Below are 24,866 nucleotides of genomic sequence, written 5' to 3'. Positions count from 1 at the left end.
ATCTTTCACATTCCTAACTGGTTGGAGACCTTCCACGTCCCCAACTGGTCAGGGATCTGCCATGTTCCCAACTAGTTGGTGATCTTCCGCTCTCCCATCTGGTTGGTATCTTTCATGTTCCTAACTGGTTGGGGATCTTCCACGATCCCAAATAGTTGGGAATCTGCCACGTTCCCAATTAGTCGGGGATCTTCCGCTCTCCCAACTGGTCAGGATCTTTCACATTCCTAACTGGTCGGGGCTCTTCCACGCTCCCAAATGGTTGGGGATCTGCCACTTTACACAGAACTGGTTTAACCAGTTCTTATCTTCTCGTATGCAGCCGTACTCTCTTCAGCAACGTTAGCACACTGATACCTGTTAGCACAATGTCAATAAATACTGATTATTGAATATATTAGTTATGCTGTATTAATTTAAATGAGATAACCAATGCACATTTTCCATCAGATCTGCAATGTACCTCTGGAAAAAAATAAAAAAGAATTACACATATATAACTATCTAAGCATACCGCCATGCAGAAAGCAAAAATATCGTGGTATTTTTTTCTCATATGCTGCCATCCAGATTTAAATTTAGCATCAAACTGCAGCACTAAAAGCAACCTCTGCCCTTTAGTAATTTGCAAAAAAATGTAATTTATTCCTCTGGTGCTTGTCAACCGTTTGGTGTAAGTAATGGAGATAATGGCATTAAAGTACTTAGCGCTCACCAGTACCCCCAAGTCGAGTCGCTAATGTCTAAAAGCATACCAAACTACAGCAAGAAAAAAAAGAAAAAAGAGGACTCAATTGTTAACATTCAAGCAAAGCAAATTATTTCTCTCACGTGAGACACAATATTTATCCCTCCTGGTGGCATAATAACTTAATTATATGAATAAGACTTATGCGGCTGTTGATTTCCATATCACTGCTACTGCTACGAGCAGCATGCCAAGTAAATTAGCATCTCATAATATTGCTTTTAGATTGAGGAATCCTAATGGTACCTCCAACTGCGCTCACAGAAAAAAAAAAAAAAACATGCAGTACAAGACAATGGGAGGGGACTACTTGGTAAAAATACAAATTTTCTACGAGCGAGCAAAAGATCAAGAAACAAAGTTGATTCATTTTTTCATGGTATTTCTCCAAAATTACCGTATTTTCTGCACATAAGGCACACCTAAAAGCCTTAGTTTTTTTTAAACGCTGATGGTGTGCCTTATAATCAGGTGCGCCTTATATATGGATCAATATTGGGATTGGGATTAGTAGATGGGGAACAAACTGATAAATTAAACTTTACCTGTTTCTTTTGTGTGTTTACAGTTGAACAAGTTTGGTCATATTGACATTGAGTTATTTTGCTATTGAGAGTTTAGAGTTATTATTTGAGTTATTATTGTTTTTAGTTTGAGTATTACTATATTGTGATTGATTAAAATATGTCATTAATTGAAGGTGCACTTTATAATCTGGTGCATCTTATACAGTGGTACCTCGGTACTCGACCGCCTCTATACTCGACCAAATCGGTGCTCGACCAAAAAATTCAAGTAGATAATGCATCGGACCTCGAACAGATTTTCGGTTCTCGACTAGCCGAGCCGAGCCGAGCCGAGCCGAGCCGACCCGAACGCGCTCCTCGGCCCTTCTCGGCCAGCGGGTAAGCGCCAGTTCAACTCAGACCCCCAGCGGAGTAAGACGTTTGTTCGAGTATTTCTTCCCGGATTTAAACTTTTTCGTGTTGCTCTAGCCCTTAATAATGGATCCAAAGAAAGACAGTGATAAGGGGAAGGCAAAGAGGAAAACAATGAGGACCACTATTGAACCGAAGAAGGAAATTATAGCAAAATATGAACGCGGTGTACGAGTGTCCGACCTCGCGTCGCAGTTAGCTAGCGTCATCATGGAAGGAGTAACTCCCTCCCGTCCTCTCCACATCCATTCCTGTATGCCATCAACCACTCTCCAAAACGTAAGTAAATTATACAAAATGGTTTATAATGCTTTATTTATCTTTATCTTTATCATGTACTGCTTGTGCACATTTACTTGTGCACACATACTTTCCATTATTTCTTATGGGAAAATTGGTTTCGGTGTTCGAACAAATCGGTGCTCGACCACCACCTCAGAACGGATTATGGTCGAGTACCGAGGTACCACTGTATATGGAAAAGGTCTTAAAATGTGCCATCAATTGAGGGTGCGCCTTATAATCCGGTGCACCTTATAGTTCAGAAAATACGGTAGCTGTTTTGAATCAGAAAATACTGAATAAAAGTGAATATTATGCAGCGGAAGTTTGTTTTGCTTGTTTGTTTGTTTTTTTCCCAGAATGAGAGTTTCCGAAGCTCCAGAGTACAAAAATTTGTAGAGAAAATACAAAACCAGATTTCGACCTGCGGTTTTCATCAGAAAAAGAGTTAAAAACATGAAAGCAAATCACTGTGGTAATCTTGAATCTTGACTCTTGAATGAAGATTTGACATAAAAAGTCTACACCCCCCTGTTAAAAATGCCACTTTTTTGTGATATTAAAAATGAGACATTTCACTGAAACTGTCATCTACCTATTAAAAATCAAAATGTGGTTGCACAAAACTGCATACCCTCCATCTATATCTATATAATTTGGCTGTATTCTAAATTATAATTGATACAGTGTAGGCAGGTATCATTACTAACCCACCATTGCAGATTTATTTCAGGTGAACGTCCTCTAAAAGGGCAAGCGGATACTTGCGTACGGCAGCCGCGTGAACTTTAATGAAGATGCGGGCAGACACAAGAGGTCGTCGGCTAATTACGGATTTGAACGGAATGAAGGGTGCCAATGGTTCCCTTGAGGTTTTATTGCACATTTGGCTTCTTGTGGGCTGGGCTTTATTAACCTGCTGCTTTGGATCACCGGCAGCACTTTGGAGTCCATCTAATAACGATGCTACGTACTAATGGCTACATTCAACTGTGACTCTAGATGAGTCATAAAATCATCACTGGAAGCTTATACAAGGAAAATGGGGGTTACGTTGTCGGCGAAATGCAGCATCTGCCTTTGCGTTCTCATTTTTGCATGACAAATATAGGCGCCTTGGTGCCAGTGCAGTCCTCCAAGGCTTTTTATATTGATACTCTGCTGCATGCATTGTTTTCAGCGCATGTTCGTACATAATGAGTATTGTGTTTGCCTGACTCCAAGCATCCAATAATCCTGGCTTGGAGGTGTATCGTCTTCTCTTTTTGTTGTCTACCGTTTGTCTTTCAAGTAATTTATGAATGGGCGGTTTTTTGGTTTGAAAAAAACATGATAATGGCTGTGAGACTGGTGGAACGTGGTACATTTACAAACAAAAAGTCGCTTTTTGGGGATCCTTGTTTACATGACGGTATGATCTTAAAAAGAAAAAAAAATGAATCTATGGACTGATAAACAAATATTCCATCTTAAAATAAATGCCTCCCTTTTGTTGTCCACCTTTAAACCCCCCCCAGATTAAACAGGTGGCTATTTTAGTTGGTCGACATTAGTGCTTAAAATATAATTGAATCAGCACAAATAATACAATTGCTTTAACTGTATTGGATTCACACATTAGCACATTACAACATAAGACTCCCCCCTCAAAAAAAACAACAACAAAGCAAAACAAATAGAAGAAAAGGGCAACATTTGTTGATTATGATACCAGGTGTAAATGTAATCAAACAAAAGTCACTGTATTTAACATTTTTGATGATTTTTGATAAGCGATATATATATATATATATATATATATATATATATATATATATATATATATATATATATATATATATATATATATATATATATATACGTATATATATATGTATCCTATCCAAAATGAATATTTTCACCCAAAAGTGAATTAATTTAAGTTTAATGAATTAAAAAAAACAATTTAAGTACTAATAATATCTTATTTTTTAAGTTATGTCACCTAGTCTTGATGTTAAAATGATCCATTTCAGTAAGTTGTTTAAAATACAGCAACACGTGGATGCATTTGTTTGAAGCCTGATTGTTCCAAGGTCATAAATGATTTTCTTTTCATTCTCTTTCTGAAGGAAAACTTATGACAAATTTGCATTAAAAATCTCCGAAATGCAAAATTAGGCTTGTGTTAGGATTTCTATTGCTCCCATTGGCCTGAGCTTGCACTTTTACTTTATATTCTATTCCCACTGTTTCTGCAGACGAGTGTAGAGGGGATAAATAAAAGAAAAGAAACAAAACAAAAACATGCCTGTCAATTCTCAGCCATTTTCTAGATAACTCTCCACATGGTCCCTAACACTGATGTCCATCCCCGCAGCTGTAAACACATCTGCGATTCTGAGTCTGCCCACAAGGCAGCGGTGCATGTTGGGTAAGCAATCAGCAGCTTCTGAGAAGACGCTCCCTTCGTCTTCCTCTCTCTCTTTGGACCATGTTGGAGCGGGCCTTTTGCTCTGTTGTTCTGTCAACACTGGCAGTGCTCTCCCAACAAGCGCTGCTGTCTCCAGGGGCGCTAAAAGCCCTGCACAACAACACTAATGAGCACATTAGAAAAAAGCCATGGAAAGAAAATGCTGCAATTGTAAATGGAATCGTCTCGTGTGTTGCTGTTGTTAGCCCCTGCCGGGGATCCCGGGCATCCTCGAGCCAACGGGAACAACCTTTGCGATTGTCTTTTCCGCAAGCTATCCTCTCAACAAGATTAAATCTTCCAAATGTGTGTGTGTGTGTGTGTGTATATATATATATATATATATATATATATATATATATATATATATATATATATATATATATATATATATATATATATATATATATATATATATATATATATATATATATACATATATATATATATATATATATATACACACACACACACACACACACATTTGGAAGATTTAATCTTGTTGAGAGGATAGCTTGCGGAAAAGACAATCGCAAAGGTTGTTCCCGTTGGCTCGAGGATGCCCGGGATCCCCGGCAGGGGCTAACAACAGCAACACACGAGACGATTCCATTTACAATTGCAGCATTTTCTTTCCATGGCTTTTTTCTAATGTGCTCATTAGTGTTGTTGTGCAGGGCTTTTAGCGCCCCTGGAGACAGCAGCGCTTGTTGGGAGAGCACTGCCAGTGTTGACAGAACAACATATATATATATATATATATATATATATATATATATATATATATATATATATATATATATATATATATATATATATATATATATATATATATATATATATATATATATATATATATATATATATATATATATACATATATATATATATATATATATTAGAGTGGGCCCCCGTGTTATGAGCTTAATCCACCCCAAGTAAAAACATCAAAATTGTACATAGATATTAAAAATTGGTAACAAAATAGTATAGTAAGTGCTACGTATGTATAATATACATGTATACAATCAGAAAACATCATCGATAAAAAATATAGAAAGGATTTATTTACCTAGATTATTCAATGAGAATCTCATGTTTTAAAGCAGAACAATTTCGTTTAATTTGAGCCAACCAATTTTCCAATTCTGAGAGAGACCAGGAAATTGTCATAAGATCTGAGGATATCACGAGATCGAGTCTTTTCATTTTTGTCTATTTTGTGTCAGCACTACAGATACTAGACTAGAAAACTAGACTCCATAAACTATACTTGGAAAGTAGACTCCAGAAAGTAGACTCGGCATCTAGGAGGATTTGATCGAACTAAATAATGCAAGTTGAAGATAAAATCTGACACACATTGGGTATTGGATTTCAACGAGGAGAAGTTCACAGTTAAAAAACTTATGGCTAATTCAGTTATTGCCCATCGATTGCACAAGGTAAAGACTCAAGGCTGACGAAATTTAGTTGGGCAGTCCCAGTGAGTCAAAAGACAGGAACCAAAAACACATGACCCCCACAGTGAACACAAATGAATAGCTGTTGAATAGCTGGTTTTCAGAGCGATACATAATGATTCGAAAAGTTCCAAAAGTCATCCAAGGAGGCAGAAGTTTTGCAAAAGTGAATAAATAAATGTTAAGCATGAAACGTATGAAATTGAAAAGTCAATAAATAGCTATTAGCTATTTATTGCCTCCTGAACGCTTAACAATTTTTGTTGCCTTTTTTTGCATATATTCTAGCTGCCTGCACTTTTACTATTACTAACAAGAAATAATATACCGGTAATAATAAATACGTGACATCATTAGAAAGCCACAACGATGCGAGCGAAAACTCTCGGGCCTCGGAATTTTTCCCAGATCACAGCCGCATCTTCTGTGCCAATGCATTTCCTTGAAAGTTGCCCGGCGAATCAGCGATTCTCATCGCGGCGTCTCTGAAAAGCGGGAGACGTGGACGTGATTTCAAAGAGTGCAGGATGAATCGGAGCCGCTGCTGCACTTGCCTTTTATGAGCGCATTTTCATCCGTATAGACTTTGCTTCAAACTTGCGCGCCGGCAGGGATTTAATTTTAATTCAAGATCATTAAGTGAACTCCATACTGTACTTGTTTGTCACTTCTAATTTGTCACCACACTTCAATTGGATCGTAACCACTGTAAAAAAAGCTGGAAAGATGGAGCCATAAAGAGCCACTTTTACATATAGTGGAACCACTGAGAGGTTATTTGCAATTTTGCCCATAGGAAATGTGAATTAAAACATCATTACTGACTGTACAAGCAGTTTTTAGGCGGCTTTTTAACTGCTTGACAAGTGTGAAAAACGCAGTAATATTGGTACGTTAAAATAGTAGCTCGACACTGTTTTTTCAATGATGTGAAATATTTTTTCTGCCTTTTAAACATTTTGAGTAATTGTTTTTTTTAATATATTGATTTAATGAACTTTGGAACTACATTTGTAGTGGCATCTCCATAGTATGACTCCATCGGTTTTACTTCTGCCTTATCGGTTGGAAAATTGTGTCAATAAGAACAGTGCACATTTTCAAATTTAATAAATAAATAGATTTAAAAAAAAACATTCATGATTTTACAAAAGACTCACTAAAACACAATTACTTGCTTCATGTTCCAAATAATGTGTTCTTAATTTGAAAAGAGAGAGAGAGAGAGAGAGAGAGAGAGAGAGAGAGAGAGAGAGAGAGAGAGAGAGAGAGAGAAAGGGGGGGGAGGAAAAAAAAGAAAATTATCTGTCGTATTACATAAACGGTGTCCTTTTAGTGTTGTGACAGGAACTGTAATGTCCTTTCAAATTAAGAGCAAATGAAATGGAAGATTAAAAAACCCCTTTGCAAAACATTTGTATGCTTTTTTTTGTTTTATTTTGATTTATTATGGGTGCAGAGTAGCAATGGAATTTTACATAAGAGATGATGCGTCATTTATGTCCTAGAGTTGCTGAATTAATATGTCTAAATACAGTGGACCCCCGCTGTACGAAATTAAGACGTTCTGCAGTTGGGATCGTAAGGTGAAATCGTCGTATGACGTCGTATGATGTCTGGTGATTAGCTAATGCGTATAAACCCCAGGTACAAACAACAAAATTGAATATACATTTTAAAAATGGGTATTAAAATAGTATAGTAAGTGTTACTTATATAAAATATACATGTATACAAATAAATTACATCATAAATAAACGTGACTTGAGCTTGTTATGGCCATATTCCCTAGCCTAGCTTAGCCCTCTTTAACTTCTGTATCAATCTTGGGACTCATTGCTAACCAATTCAAGTTTGAATTAAGAACTAAAATGCACAATAAATAGGATACTGTAAGCACTCATATGAGCTCAAAACTTTAGCATGTCGCCATCTTGAAAACGTGACGCCGACCAATAGCAGACCACTATCTTAGGTAGTCACACATACACACGCATTCGGATAACGAATTTGTCTGCAAATTGTCAAAAAATAGCCAAAAATGTTAGTCAGTTTCCAAAATAAAAGCAAAATGAGTTTTGAAATTTACTGTTGATGATGACGACATTTCCAGCATTTATACAATTTTGAATGACCAAAGGTATCCAAACACTCAAAATTATTAATAGACTTTTTTGATGACCAATTAGTTGTCGATTAATCGATTAAAGGACATGTGATGCCTCAGTAACTGACATTGTGACCTTTGGGGCAGTTTGCTAGTAGTCAGACGACCATTTAGCTTGGATATGTTTCTCCTGTCAGCCGGTTATGAATAAGCACCCGTGGCATAATCACATTTTCTTACTTGTCACGTTGATGAAATGCAAACACATAGAGTTGACAGCCTGAATTTCTCAAGGCCATATCGAAACATCACTTGTTTCTCCATAGCATCGGCAAACTCCGCGATCAGATTTCAGATTGCGGCGCAGGCTGTCCATTTGAAATGTCAGTTTTTTTGTTTATAAAGGCTTTTTTTTTTTCGGCGGGGGGAACATACGAGGAAGTCTAGGTTTTCGCGTTATATTTTGGAAACCACGGCACGTTTGATTGATCAGCTCCTGGGGAAGAATATGCCATTAGGTGTTTGATTTAAGGCTGACCTGACAACCTCGCTCCCTCTGGCTGAAGACATTCAAAAAAGATGGCTGCCAAAATGTGCCTTCAAGTCCAGGCAGTTTTTTTTTTTTTTTTCCTCTGATGCGACATCATACATCATCATCAAGTCCCAAAGTGCTGTGTCACCGGTACCCCTGCAACCTTGTGTTGCTCACTTCCTGCCTTGCTAGCGTACGTGACCATTCCAATAGGGACTGACAAGTAAGAGAATTAAAGTTTTGACAGGAAATCTTGTAACTTCTGAAAAAAAAAGCAAAATAAAACGGTGTGCTGTCTGCTTGGCCTTGACTTTTCCAATCTCAATGTATCAGACAACACGGTATGAAATCAAGATTCCTTAACAGAAGAAAAAGCTCTCTTTGTGTGTTTCTCTTAAAACCACTGACCTAACATAGCATCCACCAAAGGGGCTGTTTTTTTTTTTTCCTGCATACCTAATGTGGTCACTGCTTCTGCTGCTGTTGAGATAAAAGCTGAGAGGGACTCAAAACGCCGTGACAATTATTGCCGGGGACTCGCATAGCGCACGGGAGAACGTTGTGTTCTATTTTCTATTTTTAAAGGTGCATCTTGGAATAGAAAAGCTTTTAAATGTGGTCCTGTGAGAATTTTTCTAGTTCTAGTTTGGAGACTTCAGTACCCAAACATTAGGTAATGTAATTAGAGCTAATGTAAAAGCTCAGTAGGTTTCAACTTTTATATTTGCGATACATAAAACTGAGTGTTGTTTCTCATATTTTGATAACACAAATCAAAATAAATGTCTACTGTTATGTTTTGGGTTTATAGCACCACTTCTCTTTTGGGTGATAAACAGTAGACAAAGCTAGCATGCTAAGATTTGCGAGCTAATGCGCTGATCACTTTCTTAAATGCTAATTGCTATCTTGAATGGTAATCGCTAATTCCATGCTAATCACTAGTTATTTTAAATGCTAATTGTAAGTCGACATATTTCTAGCATCTCTCTCATACAAAATACATATGAGAATCGTCGTGCTAGCGTGCCAAAATTCATGAGGTAACATGCTAGTCACCGGTTTAAATGCTGTTCACTAACAATGCTAATTGCTAGTTATGAAATACAGTTACCACCATGCCAGCATGCTAATGTCTGCAAGCTAATGCATTGATTGCTAGCCAAAATGTTAATCGCAAATGATGCAAATCACAGGTAATCTTAAATGGTAATTGTAAGTAAATACATTTTGAGAATATCTCTTACACAACAGTACAATGAAAAAAAAACCTGTTAATTTATACTGATCCGTATCATTGATCAATATTTACATGTAAAATATACAGTACTTTATGTTTTGCCAAGGACATGAGGCCAGTGTTGCATAGGCTCCTTGCAAGATGCTAAACAGGAAGTGCTTAATACAGCAATAGCTTGTCTTTCACAATAAAACAGTTTTACACCAATAAATCATCAAGCATTAAGAGATTTGAAGAGGCCCTTAGATGGAACCCTGAAGGACGCCATTAGTGATTGGAAGCAGGAGCGGGGTGCCACCTGGGGCGACAAGGGTTGGCCCCATACATTTTCAGGCCAACTTGCTTGCTTGTAGTACTTTTCCTCAGTAGTAATTGTTTTGTTTATTTTTTTTATGTGTAAATATACTGTACGTATATTTTTGCTCCTGAAGAGCTCGTATCGTACATTTTGAATGGTTTAACAATCTCACAAAGTATCTAGCATAATTAATTGATTAATAGCAATATTAATAGTGACCGGCTGTATAAAAAAATACAATTTATCCATCTGCAATACATAATGCCAACAAAAAACGATGAAAAAACATTGAGGTCCTCTACCGCTTTGGTTTTTTTGTTCCACAATTTATCGTAGGAGCAACCACCACTTTAAACACATTTCTCTCGGAGTAATAGTGCAGTAGTCAACGAAAGGAAATTTTTGCCCTGGTATCGGTCCACACTATTTCATTCACCAGAAACTCATTCTACATGCACAGTTTTGTTCGCATGTTCCATACTGGCACCACAACCGTGATTGCTTTCACCCAGCAGTCTTTGGTCCCGAGAGTAACATATTTCTCTTTTTGTGTTCCATCTGATCTCTCATCATCTCTTGGGCCTTACATCACGAGCCCCAGATTGATCGATCAATGGCCATAAACAAAACACAGATTGAACGAGACGCTGGGGCACAACAAACAGATTACAGTGTTTTTATTTCACAACGAGTGATCGTTGGCGAGCGCATCTGTCGAGAGGCGGCCACCGGCCAACAGACGCGCGGCACGCAAGGCAGCATGGCCGTCAAATGTGTGCCAGATGATCGGCGCGGGCTCAGAATGGCAATTAGGAAAGTATCGGTGCCCGGGATTTTCCGAACGGCGCTCGCACGAATAATGTAAATGAATGAAAAGGAGAATGACGTGTAATCCAATTGTGATGGCAAGGTATTGAGCGTAATACCAGTCAATCCCATTTGCGGTGCTAGACGATTACGCGAGTGAAAGTCGTTTCTGTGTTTGTGGGTTGGCCCCGCGTTAGCATGTAGCGACGCTTGCTAGCTCCCGATACTGATGTGTCGCCACGCCAGCTTGTCTGACAGCTGTGCATATATCACTGGGCGGAGCGCTCTGCATTGCGGTGCTGAAGGATGGCAGCCAACCTCTTGATGTTGTTAGGGCCGCTCAGGGTCAGACGAGCCAAGGGAATTAAGAGCGCATCACAAAGCTCGTCTCTGTCTTCCTTATGTAAGCTGGCCTTAACATATTGCTGCTTCACTTTGTGATTTATTACTGTTGCGCTAATGCTGATGTACATTAGGGCTGTCCCAGTAAGGCTTTTTTTAACTCCAGGATGTCGCCTACAGGACACACCAGAACTAGGGTAGCTCAAATGAATCAAAAGATAGAGACCAAAATAAAATGTCTGTTAAACTGGACACAAATTGGGAGTATAGTGGTTCGTCTAGTTACAAACGCCTCTTGTTGTGAAAAATTCAATTCATGAAACATCTAGGGGGAAAAATATTGTTTCTAATAACGGGAGAAAATTCAAGACATGAAAGGTGACGTTGTTTGCATATGATATGAGACACAAGATACCAGCGCTCGCGCCAACATGACTGGAACGTAATAGGTTATCACAACCCGTGGTGTCCACTGTATTCGTTAAAGTTTGTAATGCAGTTTTTAATTATTTTTGATTAATATGCCACCTTTCATCTTGATGTGTTTCCCGCCAACAATTTGTACCGTAAAACTAAAACATACCTTCACACTACCTACGTCAAAAATACATATCCACATTAAAAAAGGCATCAGGCATTCACGCAATGGCATCACACAGGAAGCCCTTTGCATGACCCCAAACTAAACTTAAATAAACTTACTTGCTCAAAATAATCCACAATTAAATATTGTTGCTCCTGTGGAATTGTAAATTATTCCTGGATCACTGGAAATATAAACAAAATAAAAATGTACAAATTAAACGCCATACAAGGTGTCTCTCTCTTTCTCTTCACCCATCATCAACACACCAGCACCATCTCAAGGCAAACAAGTGAACTGCATTCATATTGTCAACTGCTACAATTAATATGGTTGATTTAAAGCGCTACGTGATATATTTTGATTATTATGCACTAATGTGTTTTTATTTCATTGTCATCAAGCCTTTACAGATAACAGCAGTGTTTTATCAATTTGTCATGTTGACTCGTTTTCGGTTTAAAAAGCAGCGATGGTGGTGCCTGAAAACAGATTTATTTATCGTTTAATTTCATAAAAACTAGTGATAGACAAGCAAGGCTTCATGAAGGACTTGTGGTATTTTTTTCTTCACCATATGGCACGCTTGGTTCAAAAATAAATTTCCTCTGCACTAGTGTTTACGTTTAAAGCAACAGCACCATCTAGAGGAGTAAAAATATTTTACAGGTGCTTCATGAAGCATCATTTTCCCACCACTTATCAAACGTATCACCAATAATGTTCAGAATGTGAGCTGAATTTTGTTTTGGGTTAATCACACTCCCATTTACCAGGAATTTGCTTGTGACTGGTTAATTCTGAAAATTTTTAATCTATTATGTTCATATTCATTTTTTACACAATGAAAATATATTCATACACAGGAGTATAGAACGCTGAATACATATTAATTTGTTTTAATTGTCATATTGTCCCTCATGGCACGCCGCAAGGTACGATTATAGGGCCCCTTCTTTTCTTCGATAACCTCACAAGTTTATAAATTTATTGTGTTTGTTTGTTTGTTTATTTTTTAAGAAGTGTGCTCTTATTAGGGTAATGTCTTACTGCTAACATCATTTCAAAATCTTCCATCTTGGCAGTGCGAAAACCAACCAATCAGCCTAAATCTCACAAAACAAACCACGTGTGAAAGAGTGCAAAGCTGTGAGAGACATTGACAAGTAGGATCACACCTTTCGCGTCTTATCCTGTCTTTAAAGACCTTGTTGATTTGTTTTCAAAGCTTTTCGAGGAAAGACCTCTCATAACCAAACTTGTTTACTGGCACTCGGCTCTTTAGCCTGTGAGATCTAGCAACAAATCTCTTACTCAGTCCAACAATAAGGAATAAACTAAAGAAAGGTCAGAGAGATTTTGCAGACACACAATGCTCTTACTTTTTTTCCATGCAGCCTTTTCGTTTATTAGACCAGAGGTTCTCAAAGTTTTTTCACTGACCCTCTGTGCAAATGTGACCAAAAAAAAAGTGCTGTGCTGTGCTGCCAGTTTCTGCTTCATTAAACTTTCGAACATCATTTGTTTTGGTACCTCCAGTTGTATTTTACTTCAGAAGATAAATCACGTAACGTCATCTTTTTTATTTCTGGTTCCTCTAATGGAAAATTGTGTCACCAATGTCAATACACACGCTTAGAAAATTGAACAAAAGATATTTTGCAAAGGGACACAATTTTGCAATAAATTGCTTTATGATTCAATTAATTTATTTGTTTGTTAATGTTGTTTGTTTGTTCATAATGGTAATAGTCAGTTTGGGTTTGTTGTTGTTTTTCAGGATTTGTATTTATGATATATTTTGGTTGTTTTATTTGTTCGGTACTTTGAGTTGTTTTTTATTTAGCGGTGGGGAAATGAAGCTTCATGAGGTAGCTTTTTAATTTCTTTTTACTCTTGATGCTGCACTTGGTTTAAAAATAAACCTCAGTGCAGTGGAAACTTCACCTGCCTGTTTGGACCAAGTGTTCTGTCTAGAGGAGTCAAAAATGAACACAAGTGCTTCATGAAGCTTCGTTTGTCCATCACTAATTATGAAAATTGCTATATTCATGAAGTTTTATTGATTGATTAATATTTCGATTACGTTCTGGTTCAAACGAGTATATAGGTATATATCATCCTAAATTCGAAAATTTCCTTTGTGTTTCCTTCAGCGTTGGCCCCAACACAGCCCAGCCTGCGGTCGGAGGTTTTCAAGCCTTGCGTCGAAGATAAGGACTTGGCATTTTGCCTCAACGAGGGCGAGTGCTCCATCATCGAAACGGTGGCCGGGGTCCATCGACACTGCAGGTGAGCGCCGGTTTTCTTTTTTTTTTTTCCTCGAGTAAAACTGGCTGAAATCAGAGCACATACACATTCAAACAAAACACACTCAAAGTCCATAATCGCCTCAACCACTAACTGAGGGATCAGAGATGCTTTGGCCGCATTAGCTTCCACTCAGTTGTTGATCCACACAAACAAATTGTGGTTCTGCCTGGAAACATTTAGGCCCGTTTGCACAAAACTGAAGGGAATCCACAAAGCATGATGGTGGGTGTGTCAGAAAAATTCCAGGACTGGCATCACTTCAACATAAAGAATTCTTCCAGAATCATCCAGAGTTGCATGATCGCAATCATCTTGATGCTTTTATGTTCCCAATTCCTGGGAAAATTAAGCTTCATGAAGCAGAAGCTTCATGAACAGAAGCTCGTTAGCTGAGATCATGACGGCATTATTTTAAATAAAAGAAGCAAGCAGGCTGAATCAACGTCCGAATCCATCCTTGTCCACATGCAAGAATATTACTAAAACAGAGAGGAATATTGCTCAAATGCGAAAATTACAATTCCTCCGGCTGATTCAATTAAGAGTGGCAAGCTGTGTGCACCGATTAGAAAACACGGATTTATTAATTGCGGTCTTTTTCAATATACAAGTCCTAAAATTGGTGAAACACGGATGCTGCTCAACAGGTATTTATGGTAAAATGAACTCGAACCACGTCGCGAGGAAAATGAAAAACAATAGCTTAGAGCGCATTCAATATTTTACTGGTGAGGCGTTCACTGACCAATGTGTGAAATATGAAACACACTTTACTTAACTACTTTACTTAAGCTAATATATGACTTAAGAATATGAACACCCGAAAATATGAAAAGTTTACAAAATATGAGATGTATTCGGTTTTGCTTTAATTTTTACATTGTTGCCAAAGTGTTGGTGCGTATGATACACTGTAACATATAAAATACCAGAATTTGACCCCTAAATTAATAGGTGCATCTTATACAGAGGTATGTCATATTTTGGGGATTACAGTCATTTTCCCTGTCTCTTTGAAATAAAAATACCATCCGGAAGAGTCAAACAATATCACAAGTGCTTCATGAAGCTTCGTTTGGCCACCCTTGAGTATAGGGGTAGAGAAAAAAAAAAAAAAAATCCCATTTTGGTGCTGGTCTGATTACTGTTTCACTGCTTTTTTTGTGTTCATCTTCAGTCGCATTTCAGAATGCATGTATATTATTTGTGCAATTTTAACAGCAAAACGAGGGATACATTCAGTGTCATCTTTTAGTAAAAGATAGATTACATTGAAAATACGAAGCAAACCAGCGCACTGAGCAGCTGTCAAAAACAGTGCACTTAAATGATTTAAAGTTTGAGCAGTTGAGAAAGTATCCAAAAGAGTAATAGCACAAATTAACTTCTGTCATTCCTGTCTCTACAACTTCAAGCTTTGATTTTTATTGCATTAAATAGGCAAGTTGAATATTATACATTTTCATATATAAGTCACTGCATATGAACTAACCCTCGCGGGCCAATTCTTTTTTTACTAAGCAAACACCTCTTTAAAAATACATCACTTGAAAAGTACATGATGAGAAATTTAAGGAGACAAGAAAAGTGCTGAACAGTGCCACAATCTGAACACATCTCATTAGAGTTCACCTATCTTGGCTTAAACGGGAAATAAATGCCAAAACTTTCTTTAAAACAATCAGTTCCATGTTCCCATACTAGTCTAAACATCCTAATTTGGATGATCTTCGTGCGATATGAATTAGAAGCGAAATCTACCTGCTATATTCATCTCAGGGGGCAGCATTTTAGCTAGTTTTTATTTCGTTGTGATTGGGTGTGTTTTTTTTAATGATTTGATTTTAATTATTAAAACTAGTTAGCTTTTTATTAGTTTGTGTATTGCTACTTTTTCTTTGTCATTTTTTTTGTCCCTTCTTTTTATTCGTTTAAATAGTTTGTTTTAGTTCGGCTTTTATTAGTTTCAATTTTTTATGGGGGCTTTTTCGTCATGAAAGTGACAACGTGTAGGAGTTAGACCGTTTTCATTAAAAACGAATAAATTAAATTATTACAATTTCAAAAACTTGCAAATAAATGTGTTCTTAATGACCAGCAGTATATTTTAAATATAATCGTAGGTTTAGTTATCATTAAATAATATTACATGGGGGGTGGCACTCCTCCGGAGGTTGCCATGTATGTAATGCTTCATTTACCGTAATGCCCCTAAAGCTCCCACGGATGCATGCAAAAAATTACACATACTCCCTTTAAGTTTCTTCTTTTTTTTCTGATAACATTATTAGCCACTCAAATAAAAAGTGAAGAAAGGTGTTTCAAGCGTGGAAGAGGAGATGGTAATATAAAATCAGTGAAATCGGACCTCATGGTGTCATTCACTAAGCCACACCCCCCAAAAACACACGTTCAAAACACCAATACTACAGTTTGTATAGTGAGTAAGTGGTGAACACAGTTTTTTTTCTTCATATCTTCATATGATATGGGGAGTTCTTTCTACAAAAAAGTCATTTTTGTTTTATTGAAGGGCCTTAATGGGGTTTCCATTCATTTCATTTGGTTAAATGGACTTCATATCAGCATAAACTTAGATATTAGCCTGGTCAAAAGTTAAAACATTACAACAGCATTAATCGATCTTTATTTCCTAACAATAGCAGTTTTCCAGATAGTAGACGCCACACCAACAGACCTTGCCTAAATTAATCACCCGAATAAATAAATACCACATCTAAGTGTCTATAACTAGAATCCAGGTTTTTGCGAAAAAACGTTCAACTCAGCTGATGTCATTTCCCCTGGAGGCAACGACGCGCTTTATTCATCATCCAAGCCGAGCCGTCATTAAACACAAAAAGATTTGTCAAAACAATCATCACACTGAAGTCACTGATGGAGACCTCCGTTTGGAACTTGAACCGATGGCAAACACTTGATGAAAAATCTCATTTTGCGCTCTCCTTCCTTCGTTTCTTTTCCTCGCGCAGGATGTTCATGTTTGCCAATGCTAATAAGGCTCCCAAAATAAACATGCAAATTTGCTTTAAGACCTACTTCCGCATGAGCGCCGCGGCTGGCTCCCCGTACACTTTGCGCTTCGACTTCGCACGCAAGACAGTAACTGGAAGGATCACAAGATGACCGCCGGCTATCGCGCATCGGCCATTTGGACATTTTCAACATTTGCTCGTTGGAATCGCTAACGGTCTGCCAAGCTAATGTGAAAAGGAGCCAATTGTCGAGTGTGACCTTTATCGGGGCGAAACAGTGTCGTCAGTTGTCAAACTCGGTAATTGCGCACCATTAAATAAAGCCTGGAATGTTGAGTTAGTGGGAAAAAAAAAAAAACGTATTCACTGCCAGCTCAGTCAAAATATAATTTTGATGCATATAATGCAGATGGGGCATCACGGTGGAATAGTGGTGAGCACATCTGCCTCACAGTTCTGAGGTCTCTGATTGGCTTCCGGCTTTCCTGTTTGGAGTGTGCATGTTTACCCCGTGCCTGTGTGGCCTTTCTGAGGGTTTTTTTCCCACATTCCCAAAAACATGCAATGGGAGGTACACAACATTGTTACACTGAGAATTTCCCTTAAGTGTGTTTGTGATTGTGACTGGTTGTTGGTCTGTCTGCCCTGCGATTGGCTGGCAACAAATTTAGGGTGTCCCCCGCCTACCACAAACAGCTGGGATAGGCACTAGTAAGCCCATAACCCTTGTAAGGACAAGAGGTTAAGAAAATGGATGGACAGATGCTGTCAGGTTTAGTCAACCACGGACAGTAAGAAGGAAGACAACAGTCACAGATTCTTATTGCTCACGAGGAGAGCAACTATGCCTAAATTTACCCACTCCAGTTGCACTGCCCACATGTGGTCAAGTCCTCCTTTTTATCAGAGTAGCTCTTAGTTTTAAACTTGCCACCCTGAAGGTTCAGCAACGTGACAGCAATCAAACAAAAGTGGTGTCTGTGTGTGTGAGTGTGTGTGAGTGTGTGTGTATAGGTGTGTGCTATCAGTTCTCACTTCATATAAGTTGTGCCTTTCTTCTTTTTCCTTAATGATCCACAGGTCATCCACAAGATGTTCAGTTCCATAGTTGGGTCATGATGCCCCTTTTCTTGGAGCTGCATGAGTCATGTGCTCTCCCGTGTGTGCCTCTTTTTACAGACATTTTTATGTTTCAAACCAGTTCATAAGCTGAATAAATGCTTTGTAATTACAACAAGAGTAAATATGGGATAACCTACTGTATGTACTTGTGTTTTAAACGATACCGTAACTGCCAATGGACGCTCCAGTAAAAATGAGTCTTTGACATCTATAGCTGTCGCTGGTTATGAATGAGTTAATACGGCATTAAAATTATCTTTTGTGAGAGCAGCAATGAATTTTATATTACTCTTCACATACATGCCAGTGTTTCTTCTCAGATTTTTTTTTTTTTCCAGCGTTCTGCAGAACTTGACGTGCTCTGGCACATGCAAGCATATATTTTCCATACTGAGCAAGTGGAGGCAACACAATTTTTTTGCACTGAAACACACTGTTGCAACCAACTATTATACTGTTGCACCGCATAGGATTTGGTCACACACTTTCTTGAGGCGGTATAGCGAGACCATGATTGCTGATTTGTTGTCGTGTCAATTAGAATACAGTGATTTCATATGACGTAAAGAATGACGTTGAATCAAGATAGGAAATTTGCTAAATATTTTCCTTTAACTAGAATTGTATGTATACAAGCAATGGCTGTTAAATAAAGGTCAATAATTTTATATAACTAAAAGATATCTAGGGCGGCACGCTGGAAGATTGGTTAGCATGTCCACCTTGCAGATCAGAGGTAATGGATTCAGATTCTAGAATTTCCGCGTGGAGTTTGCATTTTCACCCCGTGGCTTCTCCAGTTTCCCCCCATATTCCAAAAACAAGCAACATAGCAGCTATATTAGACACTTAGGTGTGTTGATGAGTTTGCATCGTTTTTTTGTCTTTGTGCGTCCTTCTATTGGCTGGCATCCATTTCAGATTGTACCCCACCTAATGCCTGAACACAGCTGAGATAGGCTCCAGCACCTGGGTGACCATTACCAGTGATCAATAGATAGATAGATGGAAGAATGAATTTGGGGGGGGGCGTGTTGCTTTTAAGCAACAATTATTTTGGTAACCGCACAGTGGTAAGCTCCTGTTGTGCAATGTTCCTCCAATGCAGTTTTTCCCATGCATTGCTCTAATCAAATAAAATATAAAAGTAATTTAACTCTTTAGGGATTCAGTTTTTAACTAATATAATATAAATTACACTAAATTAGCAAACAAAATCGCTATTTACGGTAGGCTCCAATTTTGTTTGTTAGCATTTTGTGTTTGCCTGGTAACAAGGGATTGCAAAAATATTCCGTGACGCATTACAGCCTCAATTTAATCATTTGTTCATTTCTCATCACCTTCTGAGTTGTCATCCTTCGTATCATCAGCAGTTCACATCTGCTCGATGCACAAATTCGCTAATAATAGGCATCCATCACTAATAGTGATGCTATTGACATTTGCTGTCCAATACACTTGAAAGTATCATCACTTTCAAATTATTTGGCCTGAGTTGTCCGTTGAAATGTAACCTGCGTGCGTTTAATAGCCTTTGGAGGCAGCAATCAAAAGTGGAAAATGTATAAGTGTATCAATTATGACAGCGGGCGTCAATAGCGCTATGATTAGCCTCCAATCGACCACGAGTGACGCACTCCAAAAGCCGACTGCTGCCATGATGACAGCTAAAGGTAAATATTTCTTCCTCTGCCCTCGCAATGATGGGGGAAGGCATTACCGTGGCAATAAATACTTTTCATCACGCACAGGGGAAAAGCTGAATTTTTCTTTCGATTTGACTGACTAATTGAAGTTCAAATAACATTCACTGTATGAAATGTACAGTATTTATATATAGGTGTGTGTGTGTACTGTATATATATATATATATATATATATATATATATATATATATATATATATATATATATATATATATATATATATATATATATATATATATATATATATATATATATATGTATGAATGGATGTATATGTGTGCATTACAGTGTGTGTGTGTGTGTGTGTGTGTGTATATATATATATATATATATATATATATATATATATATATATATATATATATATATATATATGAATGTGTATGTGTGGATTAGTGTGTGTAAATATGAATATAAATATTCAAACATGCATATAGCAGTATATATATATATATATATATATATATATATATATATATATATATATATATATATATATATATATATATATATACATTTGCGTGTATATACATATTTGATCATCATATTTTCATAAAATGTTGTGTGTACATGTACCTGTGTACTGTATACTGTATATCTATCTATCTATCTATCTATCTATCTATCTATCTATCTATCTATCTATCTATCTATCTATCTATCTATGTTTTTGCTTTTAAAAAGCATTTAAAAAGTAAAAAGGTTCTGTACCTTTATTGTTTTATTTTTTTCTTTTTGGAGCCGTAAAGACGAAGGAATTCACCCATGAATAATGTGTCTACGAAGTTACTTTGAATACGAGTGAGCATTATTTTTTATTTATATATATTTTTTGAGGAGGAGCTCCACTGTGAGCGGAAGAGCTGCAGGCGAATTCACCTTCACGCGCGTGCTGCTCCTTCACACACCTCAGCTTCCATGGGACATAAAAATCAGACGGATGGAAAAAGGCCAATTATGGCCTTTTATTAAAATGACAATAGTTTGTTTTACGGCTGGCCGTGCGGGCCCTTTTAAGATACATTGTCATTTCACAAGTAATTGCAGTTCCAAAATACGTGAAAAAGTGTTACCCATACATAAAATATTAATATTTCTCAGTACATTTATGACAAACAAGATGAAAGTGAGCAGCTACAGTAAATTGGCAGCATGGGCAAAGCATGAAACGTGTGCTAGTTTGTTCAACTTTGAGAATATTGGGAGCATTATCAGTCACAATTGTAACATATTTAGTGTAGAAAGTATTTTCCTTCTTTTACACGAGTTTATTTGTGGATTAATTTGGAGTTTGCATACATTGTTTTGTGTTTTATTTTGTTTGATTTTATTCAGTCACAAGACGTAAGTTTTGCAGTGTTGATTGGGGACCATTTGCGAGAGAAGAAGAGTCCCCGACAGGGAAGTCGACAGGAAGCGGATCCATTTCTGTGATTTTGGGACATTTGAAATCGATTTAAATCGGAGTAAATGAGAATCCCGATCCTTATGAGAATCGATTGTTTTAGCACACCCCTAAAGGCTGCAAATGATGAACAAGAGCTGTGCGAGGTGTGCTGGACAGCAGAGATATTGTGGCAGCTTGCAAGTTAACTCCTCGGGCCTTTTGGGTCTGTGATCATATCTTATGGAAATAACGGTCACAACTGATCATTTCGCATGGATGACCTTGGCTGGGCTTAGACATTATTGATGATACGCCGCAGGCAAAGATGTCTTCCTTGCGCATTTAAAGAAGTGTACTTCGAATTAAAAGCATGTTGCTGGACCTGATGGGTTGCTTACTCTGGAATATTTCAGATGGAATTACAGTGCAGCGTTTTGTTTTGGTGAATCAGGGGAGTGTTGTTAGCCTTAGTTTGAAAGGGGTGGGGCTACTCAATAGTTTCTCAGAGTTGATTATTAGTAAAGGAGATCGATAGCCAATATTTTGATTTTAGAAGGAAAAAAAATACTGTTTAAAAAAGGAAAAAAAAACTTTGAAATGACTTTAAAGCATATGAATATTGAATGAATTTTAACGTGCATAATTTGTATTTATTTTTTAAAGATACTTTAGACAACATATTTTTGTTGTACAATTTTGAAAAGGTTCAGGGAGCTCCCAGGATAATATAGCATGTCTTAAAAAAATTAATGAAAACTTTAACAATAAAATTGGCCCCTATATTTTTTAATTTTAAACAAAACCATAAAGTACAGAATGGATTCAGAGTTACCAGAATCACCAATAAAGCAAACTTAAAATTGGAATAAATAGTCATTTTAAATTGATCACTTACCAGCCATCAGATTAAAAAAAAAATGCATATACCAGTATTTGTTAAAATGATAAATATCTGTGCCGATAATCGGCTCAGCTGATAATCATTCTATCCCTGTTACATATTTTTAAGTGATATTTTATCAGCCATCGGGTGAAAAAAAGGCACACAGTATATCAGTTTTGTATTTGTTCAAATGGCAAATATGATTGCCGATTATTGGACCGACTGATTGGTCCGTCTAAGGAATAATAAATTCTTTCAGCCATTTTCAATTGGTAAACATATTTTGTCTATGCTTAATTGATTACTATAATGTTTTCAACACGCTCTTGACTGAAGATAAAAATCGATGTGCTCAAGACTCAAGTAATGACCAATCACATGAACGTACCCAAAAAACGGAATATCACATGACCAAACCCAGAAACGAGGTAAGCCATGATTACTTGATTTTGCAATATTTATGATGTCATTTTTCATCGGTAGTCATTGGTAAAATGTGTTTTTAAAGGTATTAAAGGTACATGAAAAACAATTTGATCAGAATAATCAGACTCAATGTTAACATTTTCTTCTGAAAACGGCTAAATAAACTTGAAAAATTGATGGACCCAAACAACTGCTTTGACGGGCCAAATTTGGCCCGCAATCCACATATTGCCAAATGTGAGTCTTTTCCTCTTGTAAAATTTCTGTCCTTTTATCAAAGTGAGTCAAATTTTCCAGCAGCACACAAATGTGTTTCCTGGCTTGTGATGCAAAGATGACGCAACACAGCTGCAAGCGCGACAACTTCATCAAGAAGAAAATAACACAAACTTAACAGCTCACTTCCTGCGTTTCCTCCTGTAACCCTCGCTATGGTGAGGTTTTTTTTTTTTCCTCTCTTTATCAGCGTTTCTTTCCGATTTATATGTAAATCCGTCATTATTACATAAAAATGCAAATGCGCGGCTCCAGACGTGCTTTTGGAAACTAATTCCGAAGGGAAAATTTTGCATTTTAATCAATGCCTTCTTTTTAATCAGCCATTATTAATCAACCACCAATTAATTAAGAACACCCAGATTGAGTGAAAAGTCAGAAATAACATAAAATAAAACAAGATCAAATGCAATGATGTCGCCTAAGTGACGAATATTTAGCGTTTGTGTTGACGTCTGCCGCCTTCTGATGCACATATGATGAAAAGAGCGTTGCCATAGCAACAGCAAGCCTGAGCGCATACAATTAAGGATGCTGATGATTTTTTTTTTTTCAGATTTTTTTGCATACTTGAAAATCCTTCGCTTATGTTTTTGCATCTCTCACATCCCTGAAAAAGTCCTTGAAACTGAAGTTTGATTTATTTGTCTGGAATGACTTTTAAAATTCACATATTGCTCAAACCCAGATATTTAGAAATGTAACAATGCATAAGTAATGGAAAGTAATCAAGTTACTGCATTTTCCGCACTATAAAGCGCACCTTCACTGAATGGCCTTTTGTAAAGCTTTTTTTTCATATATAGGGTGCACTGCATTATAGGGCACATAGAATAGAAGCTACGGTAGTGGCAGGGGTTGCATTATGAATCCACTAGATGGAGCTGCACCAAGGGGAATGTCAACAAAACAATCAGGATAAGTCATTCAAACTTTATTAATAATCCGAAATTAAGAAAATAGATGATTTGTGGAAAGTACTTCCTGAAAAGGGAAACTACCTCTTAATTATATTAAAAGACTCAAGATCAATACCATAATGAACCAAGAGTTGAAAAGAGTATAATTATGTTTCAGTTAAATATCAAACTTAATTTTTTAAACCAAGATGCGACTAAAAACCTTAAAATAAATAAATGTATATTTAAAAACAATTTCTGGATTTATTTGAGAAAATCACACTTACTTTTACAAACACTTCAACGCTTCAAAACTGGAATGTATAAAAATTTCAAACTTGGTGTCATAAATTATTGTATTATTGCTCAATAAGTGCGAGTATTATCAACAGATAATAAATTTGTGGCTAACTGTTTTTCATTTGTTTCTCATACTGAACTTCAGACATTACGATTCAGTTGTGTCATGCAACTTTGTTCAAATTTGTTTCAAGCGAATTTGCCCGAGATTATTGCAGCATCATTAATTTTTGCATTTTCTGGCGTGTGAATACATTGTGATTGATCAGACATTAACAATAATTGCCACCCAACGCTGTGATTGACGGACACTCTGAATAATTCATGGCCAGATTTGCACCTTAAATTGTTTGGACCAACTGCATGCTGACACCAGTTATTAGATCAAATTTAAATGAAGATTGATCTTTTTTTTTTTTTTCTTTTTTTAAATGGGTGCTCTTCCAAAGCCATCAGTGCAGATGGATATTCAGGCCAATATTTCATAATGTGTGTGCTGTGCCTCAGGGGACGTCTCGTGAGATGAGGAAACACATAAAATCTCCCAAAAGGAACAAACACAATCATGCTCCCTGCACCTCGTTTGACAAAAAAAGTTGCTTTTATGATTAGTTGTCCAATAAAAAAAAATGTACCACTGAATGTTGAGGGAGGAAGTACGGTGTGAATAAACATATGAATATATGTTAAAAAAAAAAAAAAACCATTTCTCTACTTTGTATTTAAAAATGTAAATGGATCTTAAAAAATGTATTCCTGTTTG

General features: G+C 36.9%; 1 protein-coding gene across 4 annotated transcripts in view; it reads left to right on the top strand.

Annotated features, from left to right (window-relative positions):
- The window catches only part of nrg3b (neuregulin 3b), a 237,034-nt gene that overhangs the window by 123,081 nt on the left and 89,087 nt on the right, over window positions 1-24,866 (top strand). For 2 of the 4 annotated variants that reach the window (XM_088439939.1, XM_088439938.1), the window contains exon 2: window positions 14,068-14,084. In XM_088439939.1, coding sequence (XP_088296065.1) covers window positions 14,068-14,084 — 17 coding nt within the window. Of the gene's footprint in view, window positions 1-13,948; window positions 14,085-24,866 lie in introns of all 4 variants that reach the window. The other 2 variants (XM_088439935.1, XM_088439934.1) reach the window with 1 other exon arrangement.

The sequence above is a fragment of the Hippichthys cyanospilos genome, chromosome 17 (genome assembly GCF_059441005.1).
Source record: "Hippichthys cyanospilos isolate Australia breed blue-spotted pipefish chromosome 17, RoL_Hcya_1.0, whole genome shotgun sequence".
Classification (NCBI taxonomy): domain Eukaryota; kingdom Metazoa; phylum Chordata; class Actinopteri; order Syngnathiformes; family Syngnathidae; genus Hippichthys; species Hippichthys cyanospilos.
The sequence above is the reverse complement of the archived record's forward strand: the minus strand, read 5'-3'. Positions and strand labels throughout refer to the sequence as shown.